The sequence below is a fragment of the Solanum stenotomum genome, chromosome 4 (genome assembly GCF_019186545.1).
Source record: "Solanum stenotomum isolate F172 chromosome 4, ASM1918654v1, whole genome shotgun sequence".
Lineage (NCBI taxonomy): Eukaryota > Viridiplantae > Streptophyta > Magnoliopsida > Solanales > Solanaceae > Solanum > Solanum stenotomum.
Window position 1 is genome coordinate 2,864,895 of NC_064285.1, and position 26,145 is coordinate 2,891,039.

Sequence of the window (26,145 nt, forward strand, 5' to 3'; positions counted from 1 at the left end):
ATATTTATGATTTTCATTAATTAATTAATGTCATTTCCTACCTCAAGAATAATAACAAAAAATAAGAAAAAGACTTACAAAAATTAATGCAATTTAATTAAGTAATTTAATAAAATAAAATTTACATTATTTAGTCATGATCAATGTATATTAATTCGATTTCATTTGTCCTTTTTTTCTTTTTTATTTTCCTTCCTCTTTATATTGTCCGTATAATAGAAAATTTAATAGCTTAGGCTAATAAAATTAGAATTTAAAATTTGATGTATTGACTGATAAAAAATATTTATATGATCAAGATATTTATTATTATTTTTTTGTCTTTATTTACGTAATGTACTTTTCTTTTTGATTTCTTAAAACTGTGTATTTTCTTATTTGGAATCAACTTAATTTTAAATTTCATATTTAATTCTTATTGAGATAATTTGTAACGGCACAAATATTTATAATTGTCTAAAACTTTCAAGTTTAAAAAAACCTTTTTCTCTTTTTTTTTTCTTTTTAAAATAAATCTTCATGTCTAGTTAAAAATTTAGGTCTGATGAAGTAGAAACAATATATTTAGTGTAATCTTACAAGTGAAATTTTAGAAAGAGTGCACACGGACCTTACTCCTACCTTGTGCAGATAAAAATGTTTCTACCAGACTCTCGACTCAAATAAAGTATTTCAAAGCAGGCAAGAGAAGAGGTTGTGCACGTCACAGAACCTGCAATGCAAGTACTCTTTCTTAGTCCTACTTAACCTAAACCCTCTAGGCCCCAGGATCTATCTTCGGACGTTCAACCTTTCATTAACTCCGACACGTGTATTATCAATTAATATTATTTCATATGCAAAATGTCAAATAAACTAAATTTCTTGATAAATATTTTGATGACTTGATAACAATGATAATTGACGTCACGAGAGAGACAAAAAAGAAAAGAATAAAATGAAAAACGTAATTACTGTTTATTGACCAACAGTTATGACAGAGTGATACATATTCTTTCATTCATGTTTAAACGTCTAGTGTTCACACTCGAGTCAAGCGCATAGAAAAGAAGATCTTTATTAGCGAGCAATATTCAACTCTCAATATGAAAACTTTACAATGCTAGCTAATCTATATTTAATACAATACGACTTTATTACGAATATCGAACCCCAAATTAAAAAAAGCAAAACCCCCCACCAATTGAAGGTGATTGGATTAATTGAAGCATGCTTTAGTTATTTATAGGTACGTAAGCAACCCAAAAAGAACCTGCAGAATATATTCACCTATATTGTACATAAAGATTTTATCAGAACCTATTATTAATGCTTTTAACATAGCATATAGCATAGCATCACATTGGACTTAGAGAGAATTGTACAGACACTTTCAAGTACACTTTGGACAATACATAGCTTTTAATTAATGAAAAGAGTTAAATGATCAAAACTAAACATACTTAAATATCTAGATTTTCGAGTTTTATATCTGAACTTGTACGTACGTTTTTTATCTGAACTATCACCAAATGTCATTTATTAAAACACACTTCAACTATCATTTGTTTGTTTCTCCTGCTTGAACAATGGTGATATTTCAGAAAAAGAGTACAATTAATAATTGATGTATTTCTTCCGTTTAAAACAGAATGACTTTATTTGATTTGATACGAAGTTTAAGAAATACTCAAAAAAGATATTTTGATCTTGTGGTGCTAAATTTAAATCATGCTAAATGTACCAAAATGCCATTTAAAAAAGATACTCAAAAAAAGACATTTCGATCTTGTGGTGCTAAATTTAAATTATGTTAAATGTACCAAAATGCCCTTTAAAAAAATACCCAAAAAAGACATTTCGATCTTGCGGTGCTAAATTTATATCATGTTAAATGTACCAAAATGCTCTTTAAAATGTTGTGGTGCTAAATTTCGATCTTTAAATGCACCAAACTTAAACATGTCATGTGAAAAATTAAAATTAAAATATTACGAAATAAAATGCTTCATATATATACATTTTTAAATAAACTAAAACGAAAAGTAGGTCTTCTTTTTTAAACGAATGAAATATTTTTGTTTTTGTTTTTTCACTCTATATTAGGTATCCATATTGAAACATCAACTAAATATACTCGAGGGTAACACTTCTAACAAGATTTTCTCTTCATATCTAGAACTTAAATCCAAAAACTCCGCTTATGAACGGAACAACCTCATTACTAATCTACTACACCACTGCACCATAACTCATGAAACTCAAAAAACCTAGGTAATTATCTTATTATGAAAATTTAATGGAGTTTTCCTTCACCCACTGATATTCAACAACTTTTGAAAGTTTTTTTTTTTTCCCTCTGTTTTGCTATGAAGAAGAAGCCAAAAGTTATAAACTCTCTGTACATAACCGCTGCTTCAACACTTGTCTCAATAACTTTGATTTTTTCAATTTTCTTCTTCTTAAATAACCCCAAATTATCCCATTTTTATTCATTACATCTTTTCCATTTTGGTTCTAAATTTTTTTACCAACTCCATTGCTCTGTTTTTCTGGTTTCTTGATTTTCCGGCGAGTTTTTACCGGTCTCCGGCGGTATCATGATGTCTCAGACAGGTTTAATTCCTCCCGATGCCGTAAAAAGAGAGATGAATCCTCAACCAATGGCATCTCATGAGAAGATTGTGAATGATCCGACTCTGTTTAGGGAGTGTCTCAAGAATTTTCACTCTGTTGTTGGCGCAAAGGACTCGTAAGAATGATCCAACTTTTTTTCTTTTTACCTCTCGGAGTTCTCACCTTTTTTTTTACTTTCGTGGTAAATCGAGGTGTTGAATGTTTACCACCCGAGCAATCAGTTTAATTTTACCTTTGTGTTTCTTTTTCCTTACATTCTTGGTGTTATGGATATTTTTGGGATTTTCACTAAGAAAATTTATAAATTCACAAGTAAATAGACATAAGGATCAAAGGGGTAAAAAAAAAATATACAAATAATTTTGATTTTTTATATATTCAATTTTTCGTCAAAGAAAATTTAGATGAATCCACCAATGACATCTCATAAGAAAATTGTGAATGACATGACTTTTAAGAATTTTCACTCTTTTTTGGGCAAAAAGTGTACGTAAGTAGTTCGAACCTATAACCTTTGAAGTTAGAGGTGGAATGCTTACCGCTTGAACAAGCCGTCACATAAGTAAACTTTAATTTTACTTTTGTGTTTATTCTCTCTTTAATTTTTTTTCCATACATTCTTACATATACGTTTGGATTTTCACTAAAAAAAAATTAAAAATGTAACAAATAAATAGACAAAAGGATCAAAGGGGTAAAGAAACACATATAAATAATTTTGATATTTTTATACATATGATTTTTTGTTGAGAAAATTTTAGATGAATCCACCAATGTACTCTCATGAGAAGATTTTGAATGACACAACTTTATTTAGGGAGTTTCTCAAGAATTTTGACTTTGTTTTGGGCACAAAGTGCACGTAAAAAGCTCGAACCAACAATCTTAAAGTTGAAAGTGGAATGTTTGATGTCCGAGTAATCTCTCACATATAAAACCTTTAATTTTACTTTTGTAGTCCTTTTTTCAATTTTTTTCCTTACATTTTTCCTCTTATAGACACTTTTTGGATCTTCACTTTTTTTTAAAAAAAAGAAAAAATAAATACACAAAAAGATCAAAGGAATAAAATAAAACATATACAAATAATTTGATTTTTTATATGGTATGATTTTTTATTTGAAGAAGATTCAGATGAATCCTTCCGAATTCAGATGGTAAGTACGTAGCTCGAATCTACCACCTTAAAGTTAAAGGTGGAATGGCTACTACCTGTGAGCAATCCGTTACATAAAAATCCTTTAGTTTTATTGTGTAGTTCTTTTTTCAATTTTTTTCCTTGCATTTTTCCTCTTATGACACCTTTTGGATTTTTAGTCAATTTTTTTTTTCAAAAAAAATACACAAAAAGATTATAGGGATTAAAAAAAACATATACAAATAATTTTGATTTTTTGTATGGTATGATTTTTTATTTGAAGAAGATTCAGATGAATCCATCCTCTCAAATTCCGTTAGAAACGAGTGGAGACAAAAGGTGACAATATTCACGAGGATTTTTTTTTTAATATATACAATTTTTCGTCAAAAAAGATTTAGATGAATTCACCAATAGCGTCTCATGAGAAGATTGTGAACTCTATTCAGTGGGAGTGTGTCAAGAATTTTAACTTTATTTTGGGCACAAAGTGCACGTAATTGTAGTTCGAACCTACACTCTTAAAGTAGGAGGTGGGATATTTACGCCCGAGTAATGCGTCACATAAAACCCCTTTAATTTTACTTTTGTCATTCTTGATTCAATTTTTCCCTTACATATTTCCTCTTATAGACATCTTTAAGATTTTCATTAAAAAAATTAAAATTAAAAATAAATACACAAAAAGATCAAAGGGATAAAACAAAACATACACAAACAATATTGATTTTTTATGGTATAATTCTTTTAATTTTAAGAATATTCAGATGAATCCATCCTCTCGAATTCCACCCTTAACGAGTGGAGACAAGGGGCGATGTATATTCATGAGGAATTATTTTTCTTCATTTGTTGATTCAATCATAAGTTAAAACTATATATATATATATATATATAAAATTAATGTTTGTTTAATGTTTGATTTGGTTTAATTAAGGGTTCCTGTGATTGGAGGGAAGGATCTTGATTTGCATGTTCTCTATGTTGAGGTGACTAAAAGGGGTGGCTTTAACAAGGTTAAATTTTTTCTACTTTTTTTCATATTATAGTAATTTATTTGATTTTATGATATAGTTATTAATTATTATTTTTTTTGAAGAAAACTAATAAGAAGATATACAAATATTATTTTGTTATTTAGGTAGTGGCAGATAAGAAATGGAGAGAAGTGAGTTCAGTTTTCAAGTTTTCTCCAACAACAACAAGTGCTTCATATGCATTGAGGAAACATTATTTCACTTTGCTTCATCACTTTGAACAAGTTTACTTTTTCAAACATGAAGTTCCTATGTTTGATAAATCTCCAGGTTAGCAAAATTTCATATTATATATATACTTTATTTTCTAAATCAATGTTTTATTTGTTTCGATATGCGCTAATAGTTGTGTGCGATTACTGTGCTAGAAATATTCTATTTTCACCTTGATTTTGTCGAGTCTATTCTTTCTCTTTTTTATCGAGCTAACGGGAGGAGTTGTTTGTGTCACGTGTCGTATTGTATTGTATGGCGTTGAGATATATTTAAAAGACATGTCACAATATATAACTGCTTAAGTTTTGATGCACAAAGATGTTATTTAAATTGCATTTTATTAAGTACTGACTAGTTCAAGGATTTTGATATTTATCTTTTGCAACTAGGTTAGATTTTTTTTCTATTTATTTCAATATTCGATAATATTTGTGTGTTATTACTGGGCTAGAAATATTCTATTTTCACATCGATCTTCCCGAGTCTCCTCTTTTGTTGTTCTCATCGAGTAGCTACTTTATGCCACATGTGATCATATAACATGGTATCGACATATTTTTAAAAGACATTTCAATATATAACAACTTGAGTTTTGACGCACCGAAGTGTAATTTGATTAAATTTCACTTTATATATACTAACTAGTTCAAGGATTTTGATCTTTTACTACTAGCTAGGTTATACTATTTTTTCTTTTTATTTTGATATGCGAATACATTTGTGTTAAAAACCAAACTAGGCATATTTAATTTCCACTTTGATCTATCTTAGCCTCTTGTTTCTTTGTTCTCATTGAGGATCTACTTTTTGCCACGTGTTATATGATATGGTATTGAGATATATTTAAAAGACGTGCTAATATATAATTTTTTAAAATTTTGACGCACGAAAGTGTTATTTGACTAAATTACACTTTATAAGTACTAACTAGTTCAAGAATTTGGATATTTTACTAAAGGATTTAAGTTATACACATTAATAACGTAATTTTTTTTAATAGTGTTAGTGAACTTTAACCTACAATAGTAAGTTATAGTTACCAATTTTATCATCTGAACTTGTGTGCGTGAATGTAAAATGCTTTGTGCACCTGACTATTTTTTTTGTTGCTCACATTGTCTATTTGAAATTCTCTTGTATATTTAGGTTCATGCTTCCAAGCTGAAGGGAAAATTGATGCCAAATTTGACTGTGGCTACTTTGTGTCCCTCAAAATGGGTAGTGAAGTTCTCAATGGTGTACTTTACCATCCAAACCAACAAGCTCAATCATCTTCTTCCAAATTTGGTGCACAAAGTTGCAACGCGATTGTGCCTTACTACTCACCACCTCTCAACAATTCAGGACGGAGGAACAGGAGGAGGAGGAACGGGGATCCTAATCGCCCAAAACCTAATAGGAGTGGGTATAACTTCTTCTTTGCTGAAAAGCATTCAATGCTCAAATCTATTCATCCACATAGAGAGAGGGAGTTCACCAAGATGATTGGAGAGTCTTGGAACAATCTACCTCCTGAAGAAAAAATGGTAAGCATGTTTAAACTCGATCATATAATGCTATTCTGTATTATGAAGATTCATCATAAATTGAGAATGTGGGCTTTAGATGTGACATGGAAGATAAAGATTCATGTAGGTGGCCCAAACTTTCTTGTGATTGAAGCATACTTGCAATATATTCATATAGGGACATTAAGTGTGCATTCGGTATGGAAAAATAAGAAAAATGTCTTCTCTACTGGAAGTAGGGCAAACAAGTGCTACAAGACATCCACATTGATTGCAATCCCCTTACCCCCCCCCCCCCTCCCCTCCACCAACACACCACATTTGCACGCACCCCCATGGCTTCATCCCGACTATTGCACCTCCTATAGTATTTATTTAGATTATATACAAATGCTTTTATAATAATTTTTTTGTTTACATATTGAACACAAGAAAATAGGTAAGAAACTCGTTTTTTTTGAAAAATACTTTTCAAGAAAATATTTTCCTTCGTACCAAACACACCTTGAGAGATTTTGATACTGATTGTTAGTGTATACTATACAGGTTTATCAAGAGTATGGGGTGAAGGACAAGGAAAGGTACCAGAGGGAACTGAAGGAGTATAAAGAAAACATGATGACCACATCATCTTGCTACTAAAGGTAACTGATGAATGGTAAAGAAGAAGAAGAGCATGAGATAAACAATGTAAATGCTTGTGTGGATCAAAACTTTGTTATAGCTTATGTAAGATAGTCTTAAACTATTTCCAAAACTGTAGTTTAATTTCTCAAAACATTTGTTTACCTAAACTAATTCTCATGCTTATAAGATGGTCTTTCTTGCTTATCAAACTTTAGACTGGTGATTACTTGATAAACTCCACCATAGTACTTCTACAAATCATAGCTAAAATAATTATAATTTTTACACTTCTTAGGAGTTTTCGCCCTTTTTTGCTTCTTTGATGACTTGAACCTACAATCTTAGGGTTGGAGGTGAGAAATTCTTAGGGTAACTCCCTATTGTCTAGCAAAATTAATCTATTTTTGTCATTAGGATGTAATTGGAGGGTCGAGCATTGGCGGAGTTGATGTAACATAGTCCACAATTTGACACTTTATTGCTGGTTAGAGTTATGTAGGTATTAGTAATGTATAAATTAGTTATGTAGAGTTCAATTATTCATGCATTAATTTTAATGAAGACCTCGAGGAGGAAGCTTATATAGACCAACCAAAGGGTTTTGAAATTATTGAAAAAGGTCAAATGGTGCATATTACTGCATAAGCTAAAATAGTTCATATATGAACTTAAACAATCCTCACGATAATGGTATAAAAATTTAATGATAGCATAACATTTTTTTGGACTTAAGGAGATTACGGTTGATCGATGTATAAACCAAAAGATGAGTGGGAGAAAGTTTATATTTTTAGTCTTGTATGTTGATGAACTTTTATGGTTATGCTAATGCATTAGGCATATTGTGTGAGATGAAAGACTTCTCTATGAATTTTGAAAGAAAAGATATAGGGATACAAATATTTTGTGATAGCTCATATGGATTATTAGGACTATCTTAAAAAGCTACATGGAAACAGTTCTAGAAAGACTTGACAGGAAATTAGTTCAACAAGAATTGTTCTTATTTAAAAAGGGGGATAAATTTTGTCTCATGCAATATCCGAAAAATGATGTAGAAAGAAATAATTGAAGTCAATTCCTTACTCTTCTATTGTTGGAAGTTCGATGTATGTTCAAACTTGCACAAAATCGAATATTAATTTTGTGCTTAAAATGCTAGGAGATATATCAGAGTAATCTTGAAATTGACCACTAGAGAGCCGTAATGAAAGTCTTGAGGTCCTTGAAAAGAACATAGGATTAGATGCTCTTCTATAGGAGGTCCAACCACTTGGAAGTTATTAGATACTCGAATTCGGATTATGCTGGATATGTTGCCACTAGAAAATTTCCGTTTGGTTAATGTTCCTATTAGTTGAAGGAACAGTGACATGAAATAATGCTAAACAATTTGTCATTGCTACATCCATAATGAAAGCAGAATTTGTGGCATGTTTTTAAGCCATGATTCATGCATTATGATTGCGAAACTTTATTTCAGGACCAAGGATTGTCGACACCATTACCAAGCCATTAAAAATTTATTCTGACAATACTAAAATAATATTCTTTTCCAAGAATGATAAGTTTACCAAATGTGTTAAATGTATGGAATTAAAGTAATTTACCATCAAAGAAGAAGCTCATAAACAAAGAGTTTCACTTGGGAGGGTTAACAACCAAAGACATTTAAAGAACATGTTCAAAGAATGCGTCTTGATTGTATTCATGAATGATACATTTATGATGTTTTGATACTCTGAGCTCAATTATGTGTTTTAGATATATATTAATGATTCTTTTTGTTTCTCATAATGGTGTACACACTTTTATTTTGAGATATTACAGGATACGTCTCAATGAGATATCATTGCTAATGTAATGGTATATGGGAGGGAGTATGTATCACAAACATTATGTATATTGATTTTTCAAATTGTGATATGCATGATGTACATTATAGAGGAGATTTATTGTATGCACAACTAATATTTATGTCATTATACTAATATTATTTGGTCATTGAGCCAAGTGGGAGAATTTAAAACTTATTTTGTTTTTGGACCAAGTACACAAATGACCTCTAGGCCAAAACATTTGACATGAAGCTAGCCCTAAAATTTCAATTGATGATAGACCAAATGTATTTTTTTTTTGTTATGATTATTTTTATTTTGTGAAATGCACCTGCTGGGAATGTATGTTATACATTATATATACATTTATTATACATTTCATAAACACACTATTTATTAGTAGACATTTCATATACACTTTATACTCATATTATACATTATATATACATTTATATACATTTTTATACAATAAACACAAAATATTCATTGTATACAATTTGATCAATAGATTTTTCACACACTTTTTATACTTCACATTCTCTAGGTAGATTGAGTAGTGAAAATAATGGTAGTTTTCGCTCAATGCAACTATTGGTGGACGAAGGAGATGAGCCAATCAAATCCAAACATCATTCTTTACCTAAAAAATTTAAAATTTGAACTCGAAATCTGAAATGAAAAGGAAAAAGAGAAGATAACTTGTCATTATTTGGGGCGTAAAGTGTGTTTATGGACATATAGTTCAAAATTGAGCCATTTATATTTTTGAATTTTGATGATCATGCCATGACAATTTATTTTATTTTATTTGTGGCTCAATTAATATAAATTTCATAACTAGTATATTATACATAATATCGCGTTCGTACATCGATTATATGATGAACGTACCAAATTAATTTTTAACCTCTATAAATTGATTTTTTCTTCACTCATTAGGGTTACCTCATATTCTCTATACAATTTCATCGTTGACAGCGGCCGCTCTTCTCAACAATAATGTCTTCCCAATCAAGTATGGTTTTATGGATTTTGATATTTCCTACTAGGCTTGATTTATTTCTATTTATTTCAATATGTGATAACATTTATATTTTATTACTAGGCTAGAGAAATATTCAATTTTAGCCTCGATCTTTTCGAGTCTCTAAACTAGACAACTACTTTTTTCCATGTATCATTAATCATGACTTCGAGATATTTCACTTTAAATCATTGTGTCATACTCTTGTGCTTAGATGATGCTAAAATTGTGTTGAAATGGTGCTGAAAATGGTCTTAAATGGTGCTTAGTTAGTGTTGAAAATGATTTAAAATGGTTCCGAAAATAATGAAATTTCTCTCTGTATGATGTGTGACCTATAAATGACAGTTCTAGCCATGGAATTCGCTACTGATACTTGTTAGAATAAGTCCCAAGCATATACACTTCTTTAAGGTGTGACCCATCCAACCTCGAGTGAATATGAAATACTTTGTGTACCTGACTATTCTTTTTACATTATTCCATGGTTGTTTGAATACTCTGTGTATTTAGGATCATTGTGTTTCCAAGTAGAAGGGACATTTGATGCCAAATTTGACTCTAATTATTTCATGTCTATCAAAATGAATTTTGATATTTACTATTAGACTTGATTTTTTCTATTTATTCCAATATTTTATAACATTATGTGTTATTACTAGGTTAGAGATATATTTAATTTTCATCTTGCTTTTTCTGAGTCTCCTCTTTTTTCTATTCTCGTCCACAATTAATTAAAAAAACTATTATAACATTTATGTGTTATTACTAGGTTAGAGGTATATTTAATTTTCATCTTGCTTTTTCTGAGTCTCCTCTTTTTCATCTTTCATGATTTCGAGATATTTTATTTTTAAATACTTGTGTTAATACTTGGTCCATGAAAAAGAATCAGACTTGTACATGAGAGAGCGTGTTGAGAATATAATTAACTAATAAAAGTGTACTCATTCTAACATGTTAAACTTTTATATGAGATGGTCACACACTCTAATATGGTATCAGAGTAGACAATAGTTTCGAGATCGAATCTCATCGCCACTCATATATATATATATATTATATATATAAACATGTGCTTGGCCCTGAAAAAGATCACTCATTACTTAATTTTTGACACATCTATTAAAATACTATATAATAGTAGGATTTTTCTTCCTTTTATATATTGATAAAAAAATTAATTATCTTTTTTATTGTTTTTTTGAAGCTCTTCACTCTTCTGGCAGCAATGATGAGGAAAATAGTAGGCCAATTTTCATTTGCACCTTTTTTCTTTTCAAAATATTATTATATGAATTTTTCTCACTAAATTATGTTGCATAATATGAATGTTTATAAATTTGAATACTGAATACTTTAAATTTGTAAATGTGATTCAAAAGAATTATGATGTTCATAAATCCTTTTAATTTATATATTTCGTTTAACATATTACTTTACCTTTTTTTATGGTTTGCAAAAAAATCAAATGTGTTAATTCTTTTGTGCTATAAGGTGCACTTTCATTTAATTTTTTCCCTACTTGATATTCACTATTTTTTTTTTAATTTCTATTTTTCTGATTGATTTTTTTTTTTTTTGAGGCTTTTCACTCTTCCAGCAACAATGATGAGGAAAATGGTAGGTCAAATTCTCATTTTTCTTTTGAAATTATAATATACTCTGAATTATTCTAGCTAAAATATATTGCATAATAATATGAATGTAGAATGCATTTTGCAAAAGAATTATGAGGTTCTTAAATCTATTTTAGTTTATATAGATTGTCAAAACATATTTTGTCAACGAAAAATGATCTTATTCGGTATTCACAATTTTAAAATTATTTTCATTTTTTTGGACATGTTTGCATCTAATAATATCAAAATGTAACTCATTAACCAGCCAATCAATTTATATAATTTGTATTATTTGATGGACACACATGCAATATATGTGTCTGAAAATTTATTACACTTTATAAGTATTTATAACTAGTTCAAGGATTTTGACTTTATAAAGATTTTTATTTTGAAAATGACGAATAATTTTATGTAATTTATAATTACAAAGTTTTACTCCTTGTATTTCAAACTTCATGGGAGTAGATAGTTTTGGAGACCAAATATAATCCAATTTTACTTTTAAAAGTTTGTACATTGCCATTTGATTCTTCATGATATTTATTTTAGAATAAGTTGCATGCATCACATCTCAATGATTCGTGCACCTGACTGTTCTTTTTACGTTATTCAAAGGTTGCTTACATTGTTTGTTCTAAATTCTTTTGTTTATTTAGAATCAAAGGGTCTCCAAGTAGAAGGGACAATTTATGGCAAAATTGACTCTGGATATTTGGTGTGTGTCAAAGTGGGATCTGAACTTTGCAATGGAGTAATCTACCATCCAAAAGAACAAGCCTCATCTTGCAACGCGATTGTACTTGACAATCTACAACCTCACCACTATTTTGGACGGAGGATGGAGAAAGACCTTAATCTCCCGAAACCTAGATGGAATGACTACAACTTCTTCTATGCTGAAAAAGAAGGCCATCCTCAAATCTCTTCATCCAACAAGGAAACGTTGGGAACTCACAAAGATGATTGCAAAATCTTGGAACGATCTTCCTCCTGAAGAAAAAATGGTAAATACACTCAAATCCAATCGTTCTGTATTTTGTATTGTGAGGATTCATCATAAATTAAGAATGATAAACTAATTCACTTAATATTGGACCATGAGCTTTAAATGAGCGATAGTGAAGAATCATATAGTCAGCTCAACTTCCTTGGGATACTCAAACTTGAGCATTACAACAACAAAAAAAGATTATATAGGGACATTGAGCTGAGGGTCTATCGGAAAACAACCTCTACCTCCCATGATAGGGGCTAAAGGTCTGCGTACACTCTATCCTTCCCAGACCCTACTTATGAGATTACACTGTGTATGTTGTTGTTGTATTGAGAGAGTTCGATATTGATTGTTAGTGTATACATACAGGTCTATAAAAACTATGCAAAGAAAGACAAGGAAAGGCACCAGAAGGAATGGAAGGAGTATAACGAAATAATGACGACTGCATCGTCTTGCAACTGAAGGGGACTGACTGGGAGAAGAGAAGGAGCAGAGATATAGTTCATTTTGCATTGTAATGTAGTTCCAAAACTGCAGCTCTGTCTGTGGATCAAAACATTGTTATAGCTTATGTAAGATAGTCGCAAACTATTTCTATAAGTGTTGTTTCTCAAACTATTGTTTTCGTAGATCGATTCTCATGCTTATAAGATGGTCTGTGTTATAAATACATCATATTGTGGATGTTCATTACACAGTTTCCTGGATAATCACCTTTATGTATTGTTGGGAAACTGTCTTTATTCAACCCGTAGGTGAGGGTGTAGCTAGTCTACGACGACAACATACCCATTGTAATCCCACGAGTGGGGTCTGGGGAAAAGAAAACTGCAATGTCACAAACAACACAACGATACAAAAAACGATTTCAACAAGTCCTAGGAAGGAGGGGGTGAGGTCTGCATTTCAACTACCTTCTTCCATGACTCTCGGTTGGATATGTCACCCCACCACCTTCCCACGTTCTCTCTTGAAGTGAAGAGCTCTGCTCTGTCTGTTCCGTTCACCAAGTATTGAATGTTTGGAAGGTGAGAGAGATCGGCCAATGTGAACTCATCTCCAGCCAAGTACTGACTATCTCCGAGCCTCTTTTCATACACATCAAGCAGCTTCTCTTCATTCTGTCTGATCAAGTTCTCATCTTGTTTGATCTTCATTCGCGGTGCAAAAGCCAGCTGGAATACGAGAACTGAACTTGGTGGATTGAAGCTTTGTCCTTCTGCCTCTATCCATTGATCTATAGACGCTTTCTCTAACGGGTTTGTTCCATATAATCCCTTGTTACCTTGACTTCCGTATTTGTCACATATGTACCTATTTATAGATCTGGATTCTGGATTTACCAAAAGCACAGACAGACAACAATGTAAACCCAAATTTTAGTTAGTATAAGCATTATGAAACAGTGTAAGACGCAAATTCCATATTAGTATGGGCATCATGAACACATACTAGACGTATATGCATCATCAACAAGAACATCGCATAATAAGTAACAGCATAGGGCCCAAATTCCACACTAGTATCAGTGGCGGAGCCACTGGAAAATCACATTGTTTAGCTAGGTCCAAATTTTAGTTTCATTTATATAAACTATATGTTGATGACCCGTTATTTTCTAGGTGTCACTGACTAGTATAGGCATCATCAACAACGTCACATCATAAGTTACAGTGTGAGCCTTACTAGTAATCTAGTATAAGCATCATGAACAGTAAGATAAGCCTAATTTCCATACTAATATAAGCCTCATTAACAACAATGTACAACCCAAATTGCATACTAGTATAAGCATCATGAACAATACTGTAAGACCCAATTTACATACTAGTTATCTGGGAGGTAAAGAGGTTGTTTCTGATAAACCCTAGTTCAGAGGAAGCGTAATCAAAGCAGAATTGAAAGGAAAATAACGACAACAAAATGACAAGAGAAACAAAGCAAACGTAGCAACAAGTATTTAACAAGAATTGAAGAATAAGATACTATGCAAATACTAAAAATTACTACCAGATACAAAGAAGAGGAGACTAGCCCCCTGCCTCTCCCACATGAAAGTACGACAACACTCGGCTTACTAACTACCTTAATCCTCAACCTTCAAACCTTCCTATCTAGGGTCATGTCTTCAGTAAGCTGAATTGCGTTAAAAAAACAAGATCCCTAATTGTGCACTACTATAAAGTATAAACATCATCTATTCTTAGAAAATGCAGTTTAAAGATCCAGTCTTCAGACTGGCCCATTACTTCCAGGGCCAGATAATGGGGAAGATGAGACTAGGCCTCTGCCTCTCCCACAGAAAAGTACGACAACGCTCGACTACCTTCAAGCCTTCATATCTAGGGTCATGTCATCAGTAAGCTAAATTGCATTAAACAACAAGATCCCAAATTGTGCACCACTATAAACATCAGCTATTCTTAGCAAATGCAGTTTAAAAATCCAATCTTTAGACTGACCCAATACTTCTAGAGCTATCTGCTGCAAGATAAAGAGGACAAAAAGTGTAATTACCAAACAGAGTGATGTCCTCATCTTGATAAGCTGGAACTTGACCAAAAGGCTGATGAAAATGAGAACATAGAAATCAGTAAAAGAAACTTGCCCCCTTTTTCTAAATTTGGGGGTAGGAGGGAAAATCGAACACTTGCAAATAAAGAGTCAATCAACTGAGCTACAAAGATCTCCGGAAAAAAAAACTTGCCTGAATTTTGAGATAGTCAGGTTTTTTGTGTTCCCCTTTTGCCATGTTAACTGGGATGAGCTGAAACTGGACATTTTTTTCAAGAAGACAAGCTAGAACTCTTGACACTGCTGTTGATAAAGTTGGTCCGTACACTTTCACCGGAGTAGCCATCGGAAAATCAAGAAAGTAAACTAGTGTAGTTCCTTTCTTTGTGGAGTTTATATTTGCTCTTTATAATCTTTTATTGAGCATATTACACATTATCCTTTTCTTCACCAATTAGGTAAGTGGGTCCACCAATTTTAATTATTTTATTTATTTATTTTTAAAAAAGTGTTATTAGTGGATACTGGATAGGTGTGGTAGGCAAAATTATTAAAATGATTTAAATATTCAACTAACTTTTTTTAATGCTAATATTCCCTGTATCATTTCAATTCTTTCGATGTCTAAAAGGGAGATTATTCAACTAACCTCATAATCATAAATATTTTTTATTGAATTAGTATTATTTCAATTCTTTCGATGTCTAAAAGGGAGATTAAACTAACCTCATGATTATAGATATTTTGATTGAATTAGTAAAAACTTTTGTTTCTAATAGTGACATATTTTGGCAAAGAAAGAAGATTTCCTTTTAAATGAACTCTGTGTGAATTTGAATCAATCGAGGATCAATATAATAAGCTTGGAATGTCATATCATTTAGAAAAGAACTTTTGTGAGATTTGTTAAGAGTTTCACCATAGTATGAGTCCTTTCTTTATATTGGCTTGCACAATATTTTCATTATGACCAAAATTGTGAGTAATTAGTTAAGTTCAAGATCCAATTAAGCAAGTTAAACTTTGTCACAATGAACATTTGGCCTAATAACATCTTATTACAATAGTTTTATAACATCTAATTAGTAATTACAATCTAAGTATGGACTTTGTGACATCTAATAACAATGAACAAAAAACCACCTCAACCATCTTAGATCATCTTTAGTGATCGTCTTTTCGATCAATTAAGCACACGTTGTCCAGTTAGAAGGAGCTCTCGTTGACGATAATGGTGGGAGGTTATGAATGTTGACATCGAGAGGTAGCATACGATATTGGATATTGAGCTCCCTGAATGTTTTCACCATTTCTTCAATAAGAAAAGCTCTCCTCGCCCACCTCTCTCTCATGTCTTGGTGATTCATCGTGTGTGAGAGCCACACTGACCATTTTATCCCGTTCATGTTTTCCACGTCTCTCATTACAATCATTGGAGCCGGATACCAATGATCACTCCTGTTTTCGATATACCTGCCAGTACAGAAGACATAACCATAACTAATCGAAAAAAGGATGGAAGAATATCAAGAACTTATCATGATCAAGCTAAGACAAAAGCAAAAGTACTCTTCCTTCACGCATTTTGACATTACATGCCTAGATATACAGACAAACCACTCTATAACAACGTTGTTTGTTCCAATATGAAAATCAGTTCCAAAGAAAATTTGGCCGTTATAGGAAATGTTTGTTATACAAAATGACTGTTATAGAACGATCTTTGTTTCCCATATATCCAGTAATAAGAGTGAATATGAGCACTTTTTTTGGAAAATGAACATACGTATCATAGATATACCTTGTTATTTTCTCTTTCATCATAGCAATCTTTTCCATGGGAGTTGAGATATGAATAGAGAAATCGACTGAATCTCCCATGTCTGGACTGCGGTAGTAATTACTGATGGGCTTTGTCGATAGGACACTATTTGGATATATGATCTTCTGGTTATCATATCTTAGGAAAACTGTAGTCAGTATATTCATCTCTTCAACTACCATCTGAAACACAATGATCAAATAAATGCTTTAGTATACGAGTTCAAACACAAACAAACATCGCTATGAAATGGAGGAATTTCTTGCCTGAACTCCATCAACTTCAACACGATCGCCAACATCAAAAGGGTGCATCACAAACAAAAAGATGATTGCCTCAAATGTCGTCTTGGCTGAGTTTCCGAAGATGAATACTACTAGAAGAATCTGAGAACTCAAAAAGACCAAGAAATGCATAGTAGCAACTCTGAGTATAAGGAGCCAGATCACCAATATGATTATTGCCACAAGGACATTTAACATTTGATGAAGCTTGTTTACAGCAGTCTTAGTGTCATTTAACGACAGAGCAAGCGCCCTTCGCTCTCTAAATGCATTCACCTGGAAGAAAAATACAACGTTAAACGTTCAAATCTCATCATACTAGTGCTAAATTATGCTCGGACTCTTCAAATATTGTCAATGGGTGCATGTTGGATTCTCCAAAAGTAGTGTATTTTTGAAGAATCACACGGTTGTGGCATCGAAAGTAAAGAGTCCGTGCAACTTAGACTAAAAAACAATACTTTTCTTTAAAAACATGATCTTCATTTTGTGGTGATGACTTGAAATGAATACCAAAATCGTCATTTTGAGATGAATTCAGACTGATCTAACCAAGAAAAGAACTGGACTTTCTTACTTAAAGAAGATTGGCAAAGTTGCATACTCACCGCCCAACTTTTCAGAGCACATTTACTTATGCCTTTGGTTTCAGTTCCACTTTCAATAAGGCACATTGTTTTCGAAGCCTCATCTTCTCTCATAAAACGCATCAAGTCCTCCAAATAGATGAACCTAATGGTAGTCACATATAGTATGAGCATAGATATATAAAGATTTCAACTTCAGTATTATAACATAAGAATTTAAAGGCAATAACTAATTGTTGTTAACACTGATAGTACGAAGAGATAGGTGAGTTACAATAAGGGATGTAAACTTTTCTTTTTAAGGAAATAACTTACTTGGACCCAGGCTTAGCTACATTGTTAAATATCTGCTTGGCTGCAGCTTTCGCCTTTTTTTCACTAGTGATCTGCACAGCAGTTTCATCCTCGTAATTCGACTGTGGTAACTTCTCATCCAAAGTTGACAGCACACCATTTCGAACCATATTCATCAGCCTTTTCATATTCCAAGCAGAAATGTTCTTCTGATTCAGTCTATGCAGATGATCTATAGTAATTCCACCCTCCTTTTCCTTTTCCTTCTCGGAAATAGCCCTCGAAAATGCAGAACTCCTCGGAGTAGAACCCGTAGGAGTCTTCCGTGGTGTTCCAATCGGTCTCTTTGCAAATATGCTTGCCTTTAGATCAGCAGGCAATGTAGCCCCAGCACTCTGAAGCTTCTCCACTTCAGCCATAACTTTCTCCTCCTCCTCCTCGTGATCTCGCTGATCAATCTCAACCAATGCAGGCCCAGACAACGTCTCGATCACATACTGATTAAACAAAGATTCTTGAATTCGATCGAAGAATGTACTAACATGAAATGACATAGCTAGTACCTTCACAAGAAGTGTTTTCAACAACCAAATGTATGCACCAACCAAAAGACAAATCCAAATACTTGACACATAAGGTAAAACCTTCCCACCAGTCATTTTACCAACTTTTTTATCAAAAATACACAGCCAAGCAATCAAAACCAAACTCAACCAAATGCAATTCTGCACTGAATTCCTCAATCCATACACGAAATACAAAACACGTTTTCGCAACAAAAAATTACTCTCAATGAAGAACACAACCAACCTAATAACCCAACCAGAAAACAATCTTCCACAAATCAACACCAAAATCATTACTTCCCATTTCCACAATTCAAGCCCAAAAGCCCTCTTTTCCCTCAATACACTAAACACAAAACTACAACTTAAAACAGCAATAATCACAACTAAACTCACCAGCTGAAGAACAGTTAATAAACTAAACTTCACTTTCTTGAATTCCTCAGGTAAATCCTCATCTGAAAAGGGGTCCTCTTCTTCAATTTCACTATCTTTTAACAAAACCCCAGACCTCTGATCTTGCTCAGGTGGTTCCATTAGCCTTGATTTTGTCCTGTTAACCAAAAGATTAGATTTTTTCCTAAAAGAAGAGGTGGAACTGCAAACCAAAACTTCTTGTTGTGAACATGGTGATTCTGTGACAAAGTTGAAATCTTTATCATTACTGTCATTCTTGGTGAAATGGGGTTCTGGAGAAATGGACAATTCAGTTTCTCTTAGGGGTTTTGGGGTTTCTCTAAACATGGAAAGATTAGATTTTTCAGTTTGGTTTAAGAGATTTTGATGTTCTTCTATTTCAGATTTGAAAGATTTTTTAAGTTTTTCCATTTCAAGAAGATAAAAAGTTGAAAAAAGGGGAAGGTGATTCTTGGCTTGTTCTTGAATGAATCACTACTATCAAGAAAGAACAAAGTAACATGGAATAAAGTGGGATTTGTAGTGTCTGAAAAAGATGTATTACTACTATTATTCCTCATTTTTTATTTTGTGGTTTTTGAAGATGGAGGAAGAAGATTCTGGAGAAAAATGAAAGAAAGAAGAGATGATGATGGAAGATTCATGCATTTTCTTTCTTAAAGCAACTGAAAATGTCTATCCGTCCGTCCACTTTTACTTGTCTACTTCTTAAGAGGGATAAGGTATATGTAGCCCTAGATTATGACCAAAATTGCAGAGTCACATCTTTAACTAAACTAAGGTTTTATTACCCCTGAACCAATTTATTTTGTAATTTTGTAAACCTTTTTGACTTATGTGGCATCAAAATATCTCAAATGCGTCTCAACTGCGTGGAGTCACGGAATCTGCCATGTAAGCCAAAAGGCGTACAAAATTACAAAAAAGAAATGAGTTCAGGGGATAATAGAACCTTAGTTTAGTTAACGCGTGTCTCTGAGATTTCGGTCATAGTTTAGGGGATACTTGTGCCTTATCCCTAATTAAAATAAATATTCTTATAGTTTTATTCTTAATGTCCAGATTGATTTTGATCACTTAACTATATACTTCTTCTTGATTCTAGTTTTAAAAAAAGTAATTTCTGAGTTAATAACTATTAGTTGAGCGTTTATATATGAACAAACAGGGTGAGTGTAGACTTCTATTAACAGCTAACAAATCTGCAGTCCAGACTAAATATTTATACAATATGATCATGTCAGTTACAAAGTACTTACATGTAAATCCCAATGATAAAACATTAACCTAGTAAAAGTTGTAGCTAATCTACTACCACAGTTCATAGTTATACAACACTGATAGTTAAAAAAAAACGAAAATTACACTGTCAGTATATATAACTTAATGCGTGTTATGCATTCTGCTTCCTCAATGGTTATCCAAGGCTTCTTCTTTTGCTACTTTTCTCTTCTTCAACCATCTGTGTTTAAGCAGAGCAATGCTACTTCAATTCAAGTTTTTACAAACACAAAGCAAATGCAGAAATCACATTGAAATTGATTCTGCTACCACGACGAGTACCTTTTTGGTCATGTGTTGCAAGATGTCAAGTATCTCGGAGAACTCAGGTCTTAAGAGCGGTTCTTGCTGCCAGCATTTCTCGAGCAATTCCACCAACATTGGATGAGTGTTCGCGGGAATTGTTGGCCTTAGACCCTATAGTTTGTATGTTAGGGAAATTCAACTAATGTATAGAGCACAACCTCTTCTATACAAAATCTGTTTTTACTGCTAAGTTTTCTGTGATCGAACCATATATAGTACACATACGAGTTATTAAGTAGAATCATTCAAAATTCAAGAGGGCGAATGAGATATGTAATACCTTCTGAACCACAGCCACTGCAGCTTGTAATGGGGTCAAGAACTCGTAAGGAAGCTGATATGTTAACATCGATAAAAACGATTATTGACACTGAAAATTTTTGAAGCCAAGAAAATGCTCATGAGGAAACAAAAATGATGAACTACTGAGTTAGTAAAATATGTAACAAGAATCCATTTGCCTTATAATAAACTTGTCAATATGAAAGTTTTAAGCAAAATGCTAATAAAACACACATGAAGAAGCTATGTTAATGATTGAAATGGATGAATCAACGAACGAAACATTATTACCTTTCCTGTTAACAGCTCCCACAGTACAATCCCGAAGCTGAAAACATCAGCTTTTCGATCATAAGGTCTATGTCCAATAACCTTTGTAATATCAAACAAACGAAATAAAACTCAGGAGGTTGATGTGAAGAACTTGAGACTAATGTTATGTTCTGGAAGCAAGATAACTGTTATAACTCCCTCCATTTCAATTTGTTTGTCTGGTTTTGACTTGTCATGAAGTTTAAGAAAGTAAAGAAGAGGGAGGGAGGGTCGACCTCAGGAGCCATCCATCGATATGTTCCTGTTTCTGCAGTCATTAAACCAGACTGAACTTGCACACATGCAACACCAAAGTCAGCAACCTTCACAACCTATAAAGCACAATATGTAAGCAGTCTGTATAGAGTCTTTTTACATATAAGGATCGATCACCAAGAAATCGACTTCATTTCTTACTTGATTTTCATTCATTAAGAGATTGGCAGTCTTTAAGTCTCTATGGATTATATTATTTTGGTGCAGATAGCTCATCCCCTTTGAAACATCAATAGCAACCTTGACTAACACCGGAAGCTTGAAAAAACCTTTCGTTTTATGCAGAAAATCGTAGAGACTTCCACCGGACATAAATTCTGCATTGAAGGTAACATTTGAAGATAGATGAGAGAAGTCTATTTCGGTACTGAAAGAGTAAAACTGGTCAATTAATCTTTTCTAGTGATTACCTGTGATTATACATAATCGTGGAGGTTTCGTGCATGCACCAATAAATTGCACAACATTCTTGTGGCGGACTTTCCTGTAAGTACCAGAAAGAGGTGATCAGGTAGTGCACACACACACACATAGAAGTTGATAGTAGTAAAATTGCAGCAACCAAACAGGACATAATGCTATCGTTCGAACCTTAATATATAAATTTCTTGTGCAAAATCTCTTTCCATATCTTCATTTAGGCACTCAGACTTGAGAACCTTAATAGCCACTTCCTGATTATGGAATGAGCCTTTATACCTGCAAATACGATAAATCGTTAGGCCACAGTCAGTGACTATATTGTATTCTTGATTCAAAGTTGACATTTTTACTGACAAATCACCAGTTGAGCCAGTTGCAATTTTATATTCATAATTCAGCAGTGCATTGTCGATTTCCCATGCTTCACTCCCGTTGCTTGGTGTATCTACATGGTTCGGGATGACGTTGATACCAGTTTGTACAAACTTCATTTTGGGGAACAAAAGGTCTTGATTTAACCCCGGCTGTTTCAGCGTTGCATTGAGTCTGTCAATGACTTTTACCTCCATATTTGATATTTCCTTCAACAGGACACTTCTTAGCTGGTCAGTTTCCTAAAAATGACAAAAGAGACAGAACGTCGAGACTTATATGAAGATATATCGAGATGAAGTACCTCAATTTATATGTTCATCTAATTAAGTACCTCATTTTCCCAACCATCAACCACAAAGACATCCAAAGAGTAACCGTCTTTCGTTGAGAAAGCATGAGCTTCTTGAATGTTCAATCCAATCTCCGAGAGTAAAGAAGTCAACTGAAATAAGCGTGCATTAACCTTAATCGATATATCATGTAAAGAACTTAATAGAGAACGTTAGGAGAGGGAAAATGTCTGAGCAAGACATCTACATTCAGAACAAGTGACTATAAGTGACACATTAGTTTGGCAACACGGTGGTAAACTACTTACGAAGACACAGAACTACTAATAAAATGCTGCAAGGAGAACTTGAAAACATGACAAAAAATTGTAATCCTGACAGCAGCATCAAAAGGTGATGTTTTTATGTATTGCCAAACTGGAGCTGGTCACTGCACGAAACGAAAAGCAAATTTTCTTCTTTACTTGAAAATGGTAAAATTCCGGAGAACCAGGATATGTAACATCATTCTATGTGAGTACAGAGAGATTCTTGAAAGAGGTATAACGTTGACATAGAAAAGGCTTACCCGAAAGAGTAGCTTGGGCTTGTCAAGTGTTGAAATTGTTATTTCATACAAAGGCCTACGAAACAAAGTAAAAGAGATAGAAATGCAAAATGTTGAAGGCATGAAAAACACCTAACACACGACGATGAAGGAAAAGAATAAGGCAATAAAGTGAAAGTTAAATCAGGAGAAATGTATCAGAATATTACCTAAATGACAGTGAATTTCCACACACAGCACTATTTCCATCTTGAACATATAATTTATTAGTTCCTAACGCGAGCTCTGTGCTTGGCGACAAACCAAAGGTAGGTGGAGGATGCATGCTGTAAATTTGAAAATGAAAAGTAAAAAAGTTGAAGATTTCATCACTATACTGAACATAGTAAAGAGAGTTCAGATATATTTAAATTTGTATCGTCATGTTTCTACCTGCCATGGTGATCAATACCTTGTGCATCTCCCCTTCTCGAGAAAGTGGAATGAACTGAATCCCCGGGATTTCCATCAGATATTCGATGAATCTGGATAGAGGAAATATCAAATGAACAAGTTTTTATTCATTTTGCTTCAAGCATATATACTAATCGAGAAATGAAGAACATAAAAGAAAATCAAGAGAAATTGTAAATGTCACAGTTCAAGTCCATGGCACGTATTTGATAATTTTCGTTGAAGTGACAATTTAATCAAATATTACTACGTCCATGATTGAGTTCAAATAATTACATAATACATGTATATTGACATAATTTGGTCATCATAGAAAGAATGAAGCGCGAAAGTTGGACAATAGTACTACCTGCACTAGGCGGACTTCAACTGCTGGCGCGGGATTCTGATAGTGTGCCATTTGCAGCAAGTTCTTGTGCATAACAACATCTTGTGCCCTCTCAATATTCACATCCACTGCATACCTATATTAGCCATCTTTGAACTTATGATAACTCGGAAAATAGAGTAACAACCCATTAAACTACTCACCACAAACAAACTCTTGGCACCGGTATAATAGACTTATAACTTAGCTCCCATTTTGGTCATAGATTTTGAAGTTGAAACTTGAAACTTTGAGGGGTCTGGGGAGGGTAGAGTATACAGAGATCTTACCCTTACCTCAGAGGTAGATAGGTTGTTTCTAATAGACCCTCGGCAGAAAGACAAACAGTCCAAAACAGTCCCAAGAAAAAAAGAAATAACGGAAGTATAGGAAACAACATATAGTAACAAAAACAGCAAATAGTAACAGAACAGAAACTACAACAAAACAATACGAGAATCTAGTAACAAGAAACAACAGATAGTAACAGAAATCAAAGGACAAGAAACTACAAGAAAAAGACCCTCGGCTCAAACACCAAACAGTCCCAAAAAGAAAAAGAAGTAACGAAAGTACAAGAAACAACAGATAATAACAAAAACAGCAAATAGTAACAGAACAGAAACTATAACAAAACAATATGAGAATCAAGTTACAAGAAACAACAGATAGTAACAGAAATCAAAGGACAAGAAATTACTGCAAGAGTAATATCACAACTTTTGATATGAACGGACAACAAGACTACTAGACATCATACATGGTCTGATCCCGTTTGAAGATAAATTTACAAAATATATGGTCAAACGCTAGCTTAAACTTGAAAAAGAAAGATTACCTTAGAGGAAGTTTAGTGAAATGAGCCCACAATTCATCCTCAAAACCAGGTTGATTCACTTCTTCATCATTCGACTCTCTTAATCTTTGAATCACTTCTTGAAACACTTCAACTTTCTCTCTTCTCTTTCGAGTACGATTCTGAGACAACTCCAATAATCCTTTACTACTGCAACTCACAGAATCTTCCATCATCCGAAAAAAAGAATCAGTTTAAGAAAATATTACAAAAAATGAATGTGAATATACTCCTCTTATTCAAATTCTAATTAATTTATCACAAGAAAAAAGGAAGGTACAGAGAAAACTAGTTAAATTTTTTTAAAAAAAATGGAGTAGTTGAAGAACTACTACTATGTACATATATTCTTTATATCAGCTGCTTACATCATGAAACAGATATATAAAACAAAACAAACAAAAAAGCAAGTAAGAACACAGTTTATTCAGTAGTCGCGTAGTCTCTTATTCTTCAATGTGTATTACTATCAGTTGTTTTGCGGGGTAGAGGTAAGGTATGGTTACAACCTATTCTTCTCAGACTCCACTTTGAAATTACATTAGGTATATTATTGTTATTATTTGTAACTAACTTTTGTTCGAATTCTATAAATCAAACGGGAAAAGGGTACAAAATGCTCTTATGTGAAATTGAACGAAAATGATTTCCGTTAATACTTTGATCCATAAATACCGTTATCGAAGGATGTGGATTCAAACAAGGTTTGTAAGCTTTGTTTTTATCACCAAATTGTCTTATAGCTCTTTTTTAATTCTTAATTTAACTTTGTTTAAGAATTATATCCATTTCATGCATATTTTATTGGATTTTAAAATTGGAATATATAGAGTTTGATAGTTACTCACAACCACAACCTTGTTTCTTCTTGTCCAATAAGATTATAAACTTGTCTCATTTTCCACTAAAGAGATTCTATATATGATGACACCATCAAAAACTTTTTTAAAAACAAATATGCATTATTTTTTCTTCATATTGGAGTATAATTAAGAATTTTATGTTGGTGCAATTAGATTCATTTAATAATTAATTGGATTGATTACCTCATTGCTTAAATCACTTGTATAGTATCTTATTGGTTGGAAAAATACTGATGTTAATGGAAGTTAGAAATAGTCTGCAACATTTAAATGAGCTATTTTAATTTGTTGTAGGTTGATTCAAAATCTAAAGAAATGAAAATATAGTATATATAAACAAATTACTAGTCCATTTTTTAAGAAAGGGAAGAGGCACAAATACCTTATTGAATTTTGAGAAAAAG

The 26,145-nt window shown here is 32.6% G+C and overlaps 4 protein-coding genes and 1 pseudogene across 5 annotated transcripts; 2 read left to right on the forward strand and 3 right to left on the reverse strand.

Moving 5' to 3' along the window:
* The first annotated feature begins 2,347 nt into the window (after positions 1–2,347).
* LOC125862617 (high mobility group B protein 9-like) lies at positions 2,348–7,345 on the forward strand. Its single transcript, XM_049542733.1, has 5 exons — positions 2,348–2,731; positions 4,692–4,770; positions 4,896–5,061; positions 6,154–6,533; positions 7,062–7,345. The coding sequence occupies exons 1-5, from the start codon at positions 2,580–2,582 to the stop codon at positions 7,155–7,157; spliced, it is 873 nt and encodes a 290-aa protein (XP_049398690.1). The 5' UTR covers positions 2,348–2,579; the 3' UTR covers positions 7,158–7,345.
* A 2,634-nt stretch (positions 7,346–9,979) lies between these two features.
* Positions 9,980–13,133, forward strand: LOC125863013 (high mobility group B protein 9-like; annotated as a pseudogene).
* Positions 13,134–13,261: 128 nt separating this feature from the next.
* Positions 13,262–15,543, reverse strand: LOC125863012 (glutathione S-transferase-like). The gene is made up of 3 exons (XM_049543148.1): positions 15,334–15,543; positions 15,144–15,192; positions 13,262–13,959 (listed from the first exon to the last, which is right to left on the reverse strand). Exons 1-3 carry the CDS (start codon positions 15,484–15,486, stop codon positions 13,505–13,507), a joined length of 657 nt encoding a protein of 218 aa, XP_049399105.1. The 5' UTR covers positions 15,487–15,543; the 3' UTR covers positions 13,262–13,504.
* Positions 15,544–16,118: 575 nt separating this feature from the next.
* Positions 16,119–19,626, reverse strand: LOC125862438 (mechanosensitive ion channel protein 8-like). Its single transcript, XM_049542507.1, has 5 exons — positions 18,149–19,626; positions 17,855–17,978; positions 17,229–17,522; positions 16,942–17,144; positions 16,119–16,613 (listed from the first exon to the last, which is right to left on the reverse strand). The coding sequence occupies exons 1-5, from the start codon at positions 19,519–19,521 to the stop codon at positions 16,328–16,330; spliced, it is 2,280 nt and encodes a 759-aa protein (XP_049398464.1). The 5' UTR covers positions 19,522–19,626; the 3' UTR covers positions 16,119–16,327.
* A 793-nt stretch (positions 19,627–20,419) lies between these two features.
* Positions 20,420–25,175, reverse strand: LOC125862439 (serine/threonine-protein kinase STY46-like). Of its 2 annotated transcripts, XM_049542508.1 has the most exons (15): positions 24,861–25,175; positions 24,005–24,119; positions 23,635–23,726; positions 23,412–23,528; positions 23,224–23,278; positions 22,697–22,807; positions 22,345–22,604; positions 22,159–22,266; positions 21,978–22,051; positions 21,709–21,884; positions 21,528–21,623; positions 21,271–21,351; positions 20,978–21,031; positions 20,674–20,808; positions 20,420–20,572 (listed from the first exon to the last, which is right to left on the reverse strand). In XM_049542508.1, exons 1-15 carry the CDS (start codon positions 25,052–25,054, stop codon positions 20,528–20,530), a joined length of 1,713 nt encoding a protein of 570 aa, XP_049398465.1. In that variant the 5' UTR covers positions 25,055–25,175; the 3' UTR covers positions 20,420–20,527. The 2 variants fall into 2 exon arrangements, 1 of the variants encoding a protein (XP_049398465.1); XR_007446044.1 differs by lacking the exon at positions 20,420–20,572 and having other exon boundaries at positions 20,978–21,067; positions 24,861–25,058.
* Between the last annotated feature and the right edge of the window lie 970 nt (positions 25,176–26,145).